This window comes from Etheostoma spectabile, chromosome 21 (genome assembly GCF_008692095.1).
Source record: "Etheostoma spectabile isolate EspeVRDwgs_2016 chromosome 21, UIUC_Espe_1.0, whole genome shotgun sequence".
In the NCBI taxonomy this organism is placed as follows: Eukaryota; Metazoa; Chordata; class Actinopteri; order Perciformes; family Percidae; genus Etheostoma; species Etheostoma spectabile.
The window spans coordinates 23,586,761-23,599,234 of NC_045753.1; the positions used below are offsets into that span (position 1 = coordinate 23,586,761).

At 40.9% G+C, this 12,474-nt stretch overlaps 3 protein-coding genes across 7 annotated transcripts in view; 2 read left to right on the top strand and 1 right to left on the bottom strand.

Annotated features, from left to right (window-relative positions):
- The first annotated feature begins 715 nt into the window (after positions 1 to 715).
- Positions 716 to 7,340, top strand: meiob (meiosis specific with OB-fold). Of its 2 annotated transcripts, none has more exons than XM_032503128.1 (14): positions 716 to 978; positions 1,370 to 1,481; positions 1,691 to 1,748; positions 1,949 to 2,080; positions 2,431 to 2,503; positions 2,685 to 2,880; positions 3,721 to 3,821; positions 4,034 to 4,086; positions 4,274 to 4,369; positions 4,532 to 4,624; positions 5,636 to 5,780; positions 6,278 to 6,464; positions 6,795 to 6,881; positions 6,963 to 7,340. In XM_032503128.1, the coding sequence occupies exons 2-14, from the start codon at positions 1,425 to 1,427 to the stop codon at positions 7,074 to 7,076; spliced, it is 1,392 nt and encodes a 463-aa protein (XP_032359019.1). In that variant the 5' UTR covers positions 716 to 978; positions 1,370 to 1,424; the 3' UTR covers positions 7,077 to 7,340. The 2 variants fall into 2 exon arrangements, with proteins under 2 accessions (XP_032359019.1, XP_032359020.1); XM_032503129.1 differs by lacking the exon at positions 716 to 978 and adding an exon at positions 982 to 1,007.
- Positions 7,341 to 7,876: 536 nt separating this feature from the next.
- On the top strand, positions 7,877 to 12,327 carry mlst8 (MTOR associated protein, LST8 homolog (S. cerevisiae)). The gene is made up of 9 exons (XM_032502567.1): positions 7,877 to 7,987; positions 8,305 to 8,476; positions 8,883 to 8,934; positions 9,034 to 9,196; positions 9,279 to 9,354; positions 9,493 to 9,645; positions 10,434 to 10,558; positions 10,648 to 10,811; positions 11,587 to 12,327. The coding sequence occupies exons 2-9, from the start codon at positions 8,348 to 8,350 to the stop codon at positions 11,703 to 11,705; spliced, it is 981 nt and encodes a 326-aa protein (XP_032358458.1). The 5' UTR covers positions 7,877 to 7,987; positions 8,305 to 8,347; the 3' UTR covers positions 11,706 to 12,327.
- A 61-nt stretch (positions 12,328 to 12,388) lies between these two features.
- bricd5 (BRICHOS domain containing 5) overlaps positions 12,389 to 12,474 on the bottom strand; it is a 4,936-nt gene continuing 4,850 nt past the window's right edge. For all 4 annotated transcript variants that reach the window (XM_032502573.1, XM_032502572.1, XM_032502571.1 and 1 more), the window contains exon 6: positions 12,389 to 12,474. This exon is cut by the window's right edge and continues 416 nt beyond it. The gene's annotated coding sequence lies outside the window, so the exon portion shown is untranslated.

The following is a 12,474-nucleotide window of genomic DNA, read 5'->3' on the forward strand; positions in this document are numbered from 1 at the left end:
ATTAGTCACAGGGATGAGAGATCAGATCCATAGGCCCGACTGCGAGGATTAGTCACAGTGGAAGAGGAACAAGGCTGTGCAAAGCTGAATAAGGGTTTACTGTTACACCATCTGATTCCTGGTTAGGTGTGTGATACCGTATCACACTTCAAATACAGCTTTGTGCTATCAAAACAAACAAGGCAACTGTAAAATCCATCTCAGGAAAGCAGTCTGAGAACAAATCCCACGCTGTAGTGTAGATGATGACTGGGATGGATTAGCAAGGTGATATCAGAGTCTGAGCTCCAGGGACACCTTTTGCAGTAGAGAGTTTAAAAGAGATGACTCACATAGTGTACAAATATAATTTGTGTCCGTGAGGTTAATGTGTGTATAATTGACAGGTACCAGTCAGTGATAGCAGTTGTATTGGTCTGTCCCATTTCATGCATGTTTGCACAGCTGCACAGATGTTTACGATACTGAATGTGTGTTGAAATTGTAGATTTCATCCTGGGCAACATCATGTAAAGTCTGCCAACAGAATGGATTCCTCTCTTTTGATTAGAAAATACATTTTAAGTTATCTTAGTTGTAGGTTGAAACTCATCAATCAACTTATTAAGTACATTCTAACGTTTAAGGGAAGTTGAGATGCAAACTATGTACCGTAATCTTGTGTTACGGAGGTTTATTTTTGCCTGTAGGATAATAGCAATATCTACTAGCTCCTAACAAAAGGACCATAACCATAGATCTATGACCATGTCATACCATGTCCATCAGTAGCGCTGGGTAACAAAGCCACGATACTGTCATTGTCAGACATTTTTACTGCGATACAGAACATTTTTCTTTTTCAGATTAACCCGATTTTTTAAAAATAATGAAGTTTCCGAACTAAAACTGAAGGCAGCATTTGAGATCCACAGATTCTGTCGCGTGCAACTGTTTTGCCGCGATAAACTCGAATAAACTGTGAGGAAAACAGAGCAGGTAAGAAGATAAAAAGGTCTTTGGTTTGGGTAAAAGGAAGCTATTTTAATCAATTATGAACTACAAAAAAGTAGAGTCTCTCCAAAAAAAAACTCACACCATGTTGCCAGTTAATGTTAGAGGTGTGATAACAGAACAAGTCAGCTAGCTAGCTAATGTTAGTTAAAGTTAACATTAAGTTAGCCTTGTTTCACCCTTAGCTAGCTAATAAAAATAGCTAACACAGTTCTTTGTGTATTCGTTTTAAGCTACAGTTAGTATTAGCTAGGTTTGGGGTAACGTTAGTTAGCTAATGTTATAAAACGAAAAATAGGCCTATTTCTTATCCAGGAGGAATCAAACTAACGTGACAGTGTTTTATTAATTGTTTTATTTCCCCCTCATTTTACAGAGTCTGTAAATGTAATTAAAACTGGACTGGATAGTGATTTAAGTTATGCATTAACATGGCTTCTCAGACCTTCATTGCTATCTCTGAAATCCATCCCAACTTCTCTCATCCGGTGAGTTCAGATGATTTTCAGATAATTACAGCAATGTTATCTCATTTTGTTCTAGCAGCAGCCCTCAAAATCAGTGTCTTATAGTCAGAAATAGTTTTCTTCAATTGTGGAACTCAGAATGTATTTCAGGCCTGGTTTTATGTTGGTTTTGTAAGGTCCATCAACTGCAAATGTCTGCACACTGTCGTTGCCCTTGTAATATTTTTCAGAAAGTGGCAGGCATCGTCATTGGGAAAACTGATGTCAGAAGCTTTCCTGACAGAAAAAGTTAGTAGCTTTTTATATTAGTGTATTCAGATTAAGCTGTTACTTTCAATGACCCATTTTTGTATCACTGCACCTTATTGTCTTGTATACCAGCCCCCTCTGCTGGAGATTTGATATCCATTGGCAGATCTTTTTTTCTCCTCTTCTTTTCCATTGGACAGAACTGCAACAATAACCAAACCTATACATCTGATTTTCAGATATTGGTGAAGACAGATTCACTTTTAGCTTTACCATAAAGGACTCACCTGACTTCTTCATTAATGTGACATCATGGGGTAACGATGGATACATCAACGGGCTCTCCAGCAGCTTCAGCACCGGAGACTGTGGTGAGGAAGTTACCCTCGTAGTCCCAGAACAAAGCCTTAAAAATCGTTGAGAATTTGTGGATTTTTTGCATGTTTTCGATGGAATGCCACAGAAGTGCTTTGATTATTATTATTTATTTTGTTTTTATCAATATCTAGTGTCCAGATTAATCAATATCAAAATTAAGCTTTGGCCATGTCCAGCTTGTGATGTACCTATAGGCATACTTGTAGATTGATAGTCAAGTAACCCAAAAATTCTTAATAGAAAAAGATAAAGGAATGTTTTTTTTTTATTTAAAAAAAAAAATCTAAAACTAGAAGATGCACTTAATGTCTTTGCGCAAAATTGTTTCTTTTTGTTTATCCAGTCATCGTTGAAAATCCTTTAGTCACCAACAAAGACCCGGAGAAAGGGGACAAATTCTGTCCCACAACACCAAGGTAAAATTACCACTTTTAATACAGGTATTGTAGAAGAATTAGTCCTGCTGACCTGTGGTGCTTTAAACAGCTGAAGGTGAACACAATGTAATGCTGTGTAAAACATGATGTAACAGTGTGTAATGTCTGATGACAGTGTCAAAGGACTTGCTGGTTCAAAGGCTTGTATCTGCTGTCTCAGCCTCTACAGGCTGCTGGTGACGGAGGCTCATTCCCAGGTGAGTCTGTGTGCTGACATGGACACCATCGACAGGCTGCTGCCACTCATCCACCTGCCAGTGAAGGACTGTGCAGATTTCTACTCTCTGGCAGACATTGTGGCCAACGGGCAGAGCTTGGATGGCACAATGATAAATATACTGGCTGCAGTGAAATCGGTAGGGCACCTTAAGGTCGCAGTCGTTCAGCCTGAAATAATATTAAAGGGCAAGATCACCTTTGAACACATTCACACTTTGATGTATCAGTTTTTAAAACTTGTTTAGCCTTGTTTAGATTTACTATGTTAGTTATTTACTACATTTCCTAGATAGCTTGTTGTTTTTAGCCATCAACTCAGTGTTGCTTGGCGAATCAATAACACACATCACACTGGTGATGAAAATCTTGGTATATCATTGATTTTCAAGAGGTGTTTTTCAAACCAGAAATGAAAAGAACATTCATAAACAAAAATATATTTTCCAACTTTTTCACACACTGTTTGCATTAGATGGTGGCTTTATAGCTACCGTTTTCTCCACAGTAAGCTCAACTATAGTGGGAAATAGGCTGTTCAAGTTTCCTGAGCTTTAAAACAGCTTTACTACCAAGAAGGGGAGGGTTGTTAAAAGGTGGTCTGATGTAACATTATGAAAGTCAGTCATGGAAAAGTGGTGGAACCTATCATTGAGCCCGGGGTGGAAAGCCTGATAAGCATGAAGTGGGACATTTTTGACAATGAGTGTGGATGCAGAGCAAATATTTCTTTGATTTTCTAAATTTACTGAATTCATATCTTATGAATGTCCCAATAAACTACATTGTGTTTGTTTTGTCTTTGTGGTTGGTGTATGCTTGTTGTTTGTCTGGAACAGACCAACTTAACCATAATGTCCCCAAAGACGTGCCTCAGAGTTCAGAGAGAGGCCAGACCCTGCACTTAATGTCACTGCATTTGTTACGAGAAGGGAAGATATAGTGATAGGAACTTTAGAGGATTCTGTTTACATTTACAGATTGGAGCGCTGAAGCCGTTCACCACTTCAGACAGTCGCAAGGGGCAGAGGATGGAAGTGAAGCTCTTTGATGACTCTGTCTCTTCCTTCCCTCTTGTCTGGTGCGTCATTTTCCTTTATTAATTTGGAAAACTAAGAAATATTTATTGATTTTGTTGTCTTTGTGTCACATTCCATCTTATTGGCCCTTGGGATCAATGCTTTAGGTGACCACAAATTTACTTTGGTGACATGAAGCTTTAGATTAACTTGCTGAACTCCATGTGTGTTTGATTTTCACTGAGTAACTCCCTGACCTCTGTTTCACTCACAGCTGGGACAGAGAAGCCATTCAGCTTGTGCAAACTCTGATACCCAAGGAGACGGGTAGGTCAACAGCTGCTGCTCATTCTCCGCCACAAAAAGAATATTTATTTAACTGTTATTCCTGCCTGTCACGTCCCATTAACATACTGTACTGAAGAGAAACCTGGAAGTGGACATCTGAGATGGAACTGCACGTTTATGTAAAAGATAGCTCACTGTTGTTTCAACTTTTATTTTTCATTCAAAGTGCTCTTCATCGCTGATGCAAAGATAAGCTTTGACAGCTTTCGCAACGGCATGACAGCATCCGTTAACTCGAAAACCATTATCACTGTCAATCCTGGTAAGGTACCACAGCAACATTTAAAAAACACAGGATCTCCCATAACTGTGCAATTGACCAAAAACAAGGTTGAAACAAACCAAGCAGCCATGGTGTACAGTTTACTGTAAAGAGAATATTGTCAGTTTGTTGCTGTCCAAATTAATCGCAATGTGCTTTCAGACACCAGAGAGGCCAGTCTGCTGTTCAGCTATGCTAAAGAAGCATCTGAGTCTGGTGCTCTGGATCAAGATGAGAAGCCAGAAGACATGCCTGGTAAGTAATAGTGAAGTAATCCCTTCAGTCTGATACTGTGAGTACTAGAATGAGTAGAAGTCTTGCTATATCTTACTGTAATGTAAAATGTTCTTTATAGGCCTCACCTCTTATTTCTTTTATTTTTGTCTTTTCTCTTCCTCTCTTCCCTTTTGGGTCATAATGTAAAGGGACATGTCGACCTATTGGGACTTTAGCTTATTCACTGTATCCCCCACTGAACTAGACTGGTGATCATGGCTGACTTTGAGGAACTGTCAGAGGATTTTTACTTTTACGTTACTTGGTACCAAGATCCAGAACCATGTCTTTTTGAGCCAGAATACAGAGACGAGTTACAAATTTTGGAAGTTGATAGACAAAATGCCGAACAGACTAAGGTCAAGGGGAGAATCAGAAAGAACACGGACTGGGGGTGTATATGTGGAACATGCCAACCTATCCCAACAGAAAACAAGCAACTCTGAGCAAACTCCAGGCCAACTCTCTGCTCCGTGAGTGGGCTTCTCAGGTGCGGCAAGCAGCGGAAGTAGCAGTGCTTCGCCTTTCCGAGAATATAGTTTCCAGTTAGTATGCGGTTAGAATATGGCTGTGTCTCGTGACCTTGTTATTTGTACACCCTGTGACTATACAAATCACAACATGTAAATAGCAAGATGTTGGTGTTATTTTGTCACTTATTGGGAGCAGTAGCTAGTTGGAACCAGTCACCTGCAGGGTCTTTGCTAGGGGGCCTCAGACAGAGTCACAGCACACACAGGGATGAGAAGGGTATGTGTCGACTTGTCTAACTCTGGGGTAAACAGTAAATAAGCTAAAGTCCCAATAAGTTGGCGTGTTCCTTTGCTAGATGGTGCACTATGTACTGTAACTGTACTCCATGATACATGTAACTTGCAACAAAAAGTGTCTCAAAGGTGTATTATGAGGAAGTTGTTTGTGCTATGTAGCTATGTAGTTTTGTAGTTGTTATTCAAATAAAAAGACTGCATGCTGCTTTTGTCTCTGCAGTGGACGCCATCATTGACGTGTACACAGTGAGCCAGGTGAAGCAGAAGGTCCAGCAGAATCCTGAGGTTTTCTTTGGCATCACATACAGCTTTATCTCCAAGCTCGACCTTGACTCTTCAGTTTCAAAAGTCATCAAGACGCGGTGGTAAGTTTACACAAAAGTGGATGCATTATAAAATACTTTTTGTATAAAGTTTTTCCCCTCACAACTTTGATGTTGCACTTAAATTATTTGAACATTAAATGTAGCGGCTGATCCCACGATTTAAGCCCCTGAGGTGCTTTTCCACGGGTAGAGTAATGGACACACTTTTAACTTTTTTGATCAATGAAAGTTAAAGTAATATTTTCAGGTAAAACCATTGGTTCCATTTCTTTCCATCAAATCTTCTTTGGTTTTGTGTGTGTGTGTGTGTGTGTGTGTGTGTGTGTGTGTGTGTGTGTGTGTTTGTGTGTGTGTGTGTGGTCAAAAACTGTATGTGTTTTCGGGTTGCATCTGAGGAACCAAGGATTGGTTCCTATTTATACCAAGGACACTGATAGGCTCTTACAAAACAACACAGTTATTTTTTTGCCACTCATGATGAGCTATAGTTGATGAACAGTTCCTTGGGCCGTTCCTTGTTTTCTCTCCTATCTCAGCTCCAGGTGTAAGTTTCAGGTGACTGAGGACAAGCAGAGCTGCACCAACCTGTTGTGTCCAGGAAGGGATCAGGCCTTAGCATCCAGCACAGGCTTTGACCTGCTGGTGGACATCACGGACCACACCGGCACCCTGCATTCCTGCTCCCTCAAAAGCCCAGTGGCAGAACAGACACTTGGCTGTTCGGTCAGTACCACTTTACACGAGAATGTTCAATCAGCCTCAATTCTACACATACTAGCCCCTGTGTGAAGGAAATAAAGAACATGAGAAAAGAGACATGAATACCAGTACAGGTTAAAAATAATACAAACAGCACTACACTGTGTATGTGTATAAATTCTGTATGGGTCTGGCAAGTGAGGAAATATTTGCTAATAGTTAAATTCATTAAATCCACATCTGATTTTATCTTTTGCTTTTATGATTCAATTAAACTGGAACAATAGTTCAAACACAATAAAGGTTTGGCATCTTCAGGTAAGATAAACAGCATTTTCATCTCATTTGTTGCAGACAGAGGAGTTTACAAGTTTGACTGATGACGAGCGGACTGCAATGAAGTGGAAATTCCTTTTGGAGAGATGCAAAATACATGTGAAGGTACTGCAACTTTTGGTTCTGTGTCGTGTGTTTGCGCTAAACGCAAACCATGAGATTAAATATTCTTTGAATATGTTGTAGATACTCCCTTCCACTAAAATGAGGACTGGGGTCAGGGGCCTGATCCTGGCCTGCTCGGTGGCTGACCCCGGAGAGGTGAAACAGCACATGTCTGCCCTGCTGCAGCGGCTGTGATCACCACACACACACTGCCTGAGCAGGAAAGCACTTATGTTGCAGTTGGCTGCTTTAGCTGTTCTGCAGTACTGTTCTGATTGAGATGTTAACAAGGGCAGTAGTCATTTATACATGCTTTGTGTTTTGTGAATAGATGCATTCTCTGCATTGTTTATTTATTTATTTATTATACTTATTTATTTAAATGCATATATTAAAGAATGTGCTGTTGGTTTGAGAGTTTTTCAAAAACTGTTAAATAAACTAACTTGTATTTATTAACATGGATCAATTTACCTTTTTTTGTTCCATGAAAGGATATTTAATAAGCATCCACTGTCACACATAATCGGACAATGATGAGACTGTTTTTATTAGTTACTGTTGTTACATTTACTACATATAAAATGAGGTCTTGTGTTTACCATAGTTTTTAATTTAAAATAGCATCCACACTTTGTTAGTACTATGGTTAGACTTCATTTTCATAACACCAATTATTTATTACACCAGTAATTAAACCAATTGTAAATGAAGGCAACAGTTTAGAAACAAGTTTATTTTTTTTAACCTGGATATTTTGGTACTTCTTTTACCAACAGGAGAATATTACAATGTTACATCCACCTGTTTCTGGGGGGCGCTAGTGAACATGACAGCAAAACAAACAGAACATTATATAGAGTTGAATTAGACTATGTTTGAGTTAAAATAACACGTCTGTGCCTATATGAGACTTCGCAAACACTTTCATCATTTGAACCCCCAAGTAGTCATTACAAGGCTGTGGTCCATTTGTACTGATATGACGAAATAAGTCACTAGATGGCTGCAAAGCGCTGGTTATCAAAACGGAACATTTGAAACGTCGTCGTATGTTGCAAGGGGAAACTTTACAGGGACGTACTGATTTGTCGTCAACACCAAAGGTAATCAAAAAATTGTCCGAATTATTTTATTAAGCAGTCGAAGTGGTCATAACATCCAGAATGGAAGTGTAGTTGCAGTCCCAATGTGTTAGCTTGTAAAGTAGAAAGTTTAGCTAGCTAACGCTAACTGCCTGCATTGCATGGCCGTCACACATAGCGTTAGCTAGGCTACTATGCTAACGTTAGCCTGCACGTTATACGTTGAATATTTATGTCCACAACATGTCAGTAAAATAAACCACTTTCCTGTGTAAATGTTAATTTAACTAACGTTTGGGAAACTGTAACAGCTGACTATCTCTTGTATTTCCGTGCAGTGTCATACATGCCTCACTCTGAGCACTGAGCCAGCAGTCAAGCATGAATGTGAACCAGGGGACGGTGGGCAGCGACCCGGTCATTCTGGCCACGGCTGGATACGACCACACTGTCCGGTTCTGGCAGGCTCACAGCGGGATCTGCACCAGGACAGTCCAGCACCAGGACTCTGTATCCTCTCAAACAGTGCGCTCTGACAAATGCAATCTGGAACAGAGTTTATACTGTGATATTTAAATGATTTGGACAGTTGGAACATCATTCAAACACAGACATGGTTGTCTTAGCTGGAAGCGAAAATTTAATTTTCCACAGACATATTTCTTTGGAGGTGATCAATTAACAGCGGGAAAAGAGACTATACAAAATAACCTTCTATGTGTAAAGTCAACATGGATGTGGTCAAAGGAGCTGTTTACTGTCTTTGGAGCAGCTCCTGATGTGTCTGTAGGTGGCATCATCACTGCAGTGTGCCCGTCTGGTTTTAAGTATAAAGAGATGACTCCTTGTAACCAAGCTGTGAAATAATACTATAGAAATAACCTAAACAATCCACTTCCTTAACATTTGCTCCCAGCAAGTAAATTCACTTGAGGTCACACCTGACAGGAGCATGATTGCAGCTGCAGGTTGGTTAAAAATTCTCTCTTGAACCTTCTCCTGGATTGGATCGAAATGAAATGCATGGCTGCTATATATCACAGGGATTTCCACTCTGCTGTTTTTAGGTTATCAGCACATCCGCATGTACGACTTGAACTCCAACAACCCCAACCCGGTGATCAACTACGATGGCGTTAGCAAGAACATCACGTCTGTGGGCTTCCATGAAGACGGCCGCTGGATGTACACAGGAGGGGAGGACTGCATGGCTCGCATATGGGACCTTAGGTACTGCAATGGACGCTCGTTGTGCTAAAACACATTTGCTCTCCGTTCGACAAACCTAACTGATCCCTACTGCTCCACACAGGTCAAGAAATCTACAGTGTCAAAGGATATTCCAGGTCAATGCTCCAATAAACTGTGTATGCCTGCATCCCAACCAGGTGATACATCACACTGATCCATCAATTGGTTGTAATACGTTTGTTTTCTTGTTTTTTTGGCGGGAAAGGATATGTTTCGTTGTAAGTCTGAGTATGCTGGAAAATGTCAGACAACAGTCAGTGTTGTATGTTTTTCAGGCAGAGCTTATTGTTGGAGACCAGAGTGGAGTGATTCATGTCTGGGATCTGAAGACTGACCACAACGAACAGCTGATTCCTGAGCCAGAGGTCTCGGTCAACTCCGTTCACATTGACCCAGATGCCAGTTACATGGCAGCGGTCAACAGCTCGGTCAGTACCCAAATAGTCTGAAAGGAGTGCTGTCTATTGATACTTTGGTGTGTCGATGTTGGCTCCGTCCTTGCCAGCGGTCTGGGTTTCCGCTGAGTTTTAAAAAGTCTTAAATTTGTTGAATTTGTCTTGAATCATTTTAAACAGGTCTGACGTTTCCTACGTCCATGTAGCGCTACTTCTAATGCTCTTTATTTCAGTTCTGTGGTGTTATATTAGTTTCTTTAGCTAGTCCAAATGTGTTTTTGCTGTATTACAACTTCAAATGAGACCAACTTGCAACACATGTTGCAGCCAATCAGCTTTTGTGTTACTGGCATGAGTCTCTTACGGATCTTACCACAGACATAAAACAGATTTTATTCTTCAGCAATACTTGGCTTGAAAAAAACTGAATTTAGGGTTTAGTTGATGTTGTCATAAAGGTCTTAAATTTCATTCATAGTGGCCATATTATGCTCATTTTCAGGTTCATAATTGTATTGTAAGGTTGTACCAGAAAAGGTTTATGTGGTTTCATCTTCAAAAAAACATTTTTGTTGTGGTTTTTCCCCAAGTTTGTATCCATTTTATATAATATGGGCGCTTTAAAAATTCTTAAATTTGACTTGGTGAAACCTGCAGAAACTCTGGGTTTGAATCCGACCTGAGGCCCTTTGCTGCGTGTCATATCTCCCCCCTCTCTTCCCCATTTCTTGACTCCCTAGAGCTGTCCTAAATGCCTAAAAAAATCTGTAAAAATAAGACTGATATTAAATGATTAAAACAATCTCTGTTCTCCGTAACAGGGAAACTGTTACGTGTGGAACCTTGCTGGAGGCATCGGAGATGAGGTGACTCAGCTCATCCCCAAGACTAAGATCCCTGCACACAAACGCTACTCCCTCCGCTGCAAGTTTAGCCCGGACTCCACGTGAGTGCCCTCCTCCGCTACACAGTATGAGTTATTCTCCGCTGCTGGTGCTGATGTAACCAACTTGTTGAGTTTGTCGTTATCTCCAGCCTGTTGGCCACCTGCTCAGCAGACCAGACCTGTAAGATCTGGAGGACGTCCAATTTCTCCCTGATGACGGAGCTGAGCATCAAGAGCAACAATCCCGGAGAGACGTCCAGAGGCTGGATGTGGGACTGTGCTTTCTCTGGAGACTCGCAGTACATTGTGACCGGTCAGTACATTGCGATGTCAACACAGTTGCGTCAACACCATTTCTATAATGTAAATGTGCTGTATTTATATAGCGCTTTTCCAGTCTTAACAACTGCTCAAAGCGCTTTTACATCTACAGGAAACATTCACCCTTCACACACATTCATACACTGTGGCCGGGGCTGCCGTACAAGGTGCCACCTGCTCATCAGATAAACATTCACACACATTCACACTCCGATGCGCAGCCCCGGGGGCAACTCGGGGTTCAGTGTCTTGCCCAAGGACACTTCGACAATGACAATGACGTCTTATGAGGGAAAGATGCACCCCCCCTACCACGTCGTCGGTATAACGCAGAAGCATACAGTAAATTGGCCTTTACACTGCAGTAATGCAAACTGAGCTCTGTTCTATGCATTCGCTGTCTTTAAAGTTGCAATTTAAAAGGGTTTCCATGAGGAAGCCTTTGAACAGTTTGTACGTTAATGAAGGCTTTTTTCGGGTAATAAAGTTTGTTCTGGGTTAGGCATGCACATATAACCTCACATTGCTTCCATTAATGTCATTTATGAATATTTGCAGTACAGCACAGCATATTTGTTGTGTGAATGTGTTATATTTTGTCCTATATTTCATCAATAAATATGTTTCTCCCCCCATGCACACTACTGTATATTTAGGCACAGATTAAGTGACGTTTAGAGCCTTTTAGAGACAAGCAGCTAAAGAGTTTAAAAAGTTTGATACACTTGAGGTTAATTTCCGGTTCTGACTCCTATTTCCATCCACAGCCTCCTCAGACAACCTGGCTCGTCTTTGGTGCGTGGAGACCGGGGAGATCAAGCGGGAATACAGCGGCCACCAGAAGGCCGTGGTGTGTCTGGCCTTCAATGACAGCGTGCTGGGCTGAGGAGGAGGAGGACGAGGTGGAGGGAAGAGATGAAGAGACAGGAGATGGCAGGCTGTCTGCGCAGAGGTGAAACAAGGACAGAAAAGTATGGACTCTTTGCAGGATGTGCCTCACTTGGGAATTATTAATAATTTCCCCAGAAATGGTCATCTTGACAAAGTGGATGGCTTGGGTTTGAACATCACGATGAATGTCAACTGGGTTCCAAGATTTCTACAGAGCTCTGTCATGCCAGAGGCCCTTTAGTACTCCGCATAGCAGCAAAGTCGAAAATCTTAAAGGGCCAAGCACACCATTTTGCACCAAATCTCTGCTGTTGTACGGGAATACTTCTGTACCAAGGGTGTATTCATCAACAACTTGACAACTTTTAGCTTCACTCTGTGTACAGTAGGAGATACTCTCAACTCTGTTTTTATAGTGCACCATATTTATTTTATCAACCACGTTTCACTTCAACCTGGATGTGCAGCGGTATTGATTTATTCCTCATGTGATATGTAATTCATTCGATACTCTTGATTCCAAGTTGTGCTATTCCCAATAATCACATGTGCATTAGGAAGTGTCGAGAGAAAATGTTCAGAAATTGATTCCGCAGTAAAGTCCTTACAGTGTTTGAGTTTAGTCATTCCTCTTTTGCTTTTCTTTTTAGAGTTTAATGAAGAACAGTGGGCCAAAAATACACAACAGTCTTTTATTAGACGGATCAAAACACTCTTGTTGCGACTGGAACGGTTACACATAATTATACTGCAGCAGTGGGTTA

Bases quoted from the DNA above. Each gene is read 5' to 3' on its own strand.
- mlst8 (XM_032502567.1), top strand. From the start codon at position 8,348: ATGAATGTGAACCAGGGGACGGTGGGCAGCGACCCGGTCATTCTGGCC. The intron at 9,355-9,492 runs GTGATACATCAC...TATGTTTTTCAG, and splicing joins TATGCCTGCATCCCAACCAG to GCAGAGCTTATTGTTGGAGA. The intron at 10,812-11,586 runs GTCAGTACATTG...TTCCATCCACAG, and splicing joins CTCGCAGTACATTGTGACCG to CCTCCTCAGACAACCTGGCT.
- meiob (XM_032503128.1), top strand. From the start codon at position 1,425: ATGGCTTCTCAGACCTTCATTGCTATCTCTGAAATCCATCCCAACTTC. The intron at 4,087-4,273 runs GTAGGTCAACAG...TTTCATTCAAAG, and splicing joins TCTGATACCCAAGGAGACGG to TGCTCTTCATCGCTGATGCA. The intron at 5,781-6,277 runs GTAAGTTTACAC...CTCCTATCTCAG, and splicing joins AAAGTCATCAAGACGCGGTG to CTCCAGGTGTAAGTTTCAGG.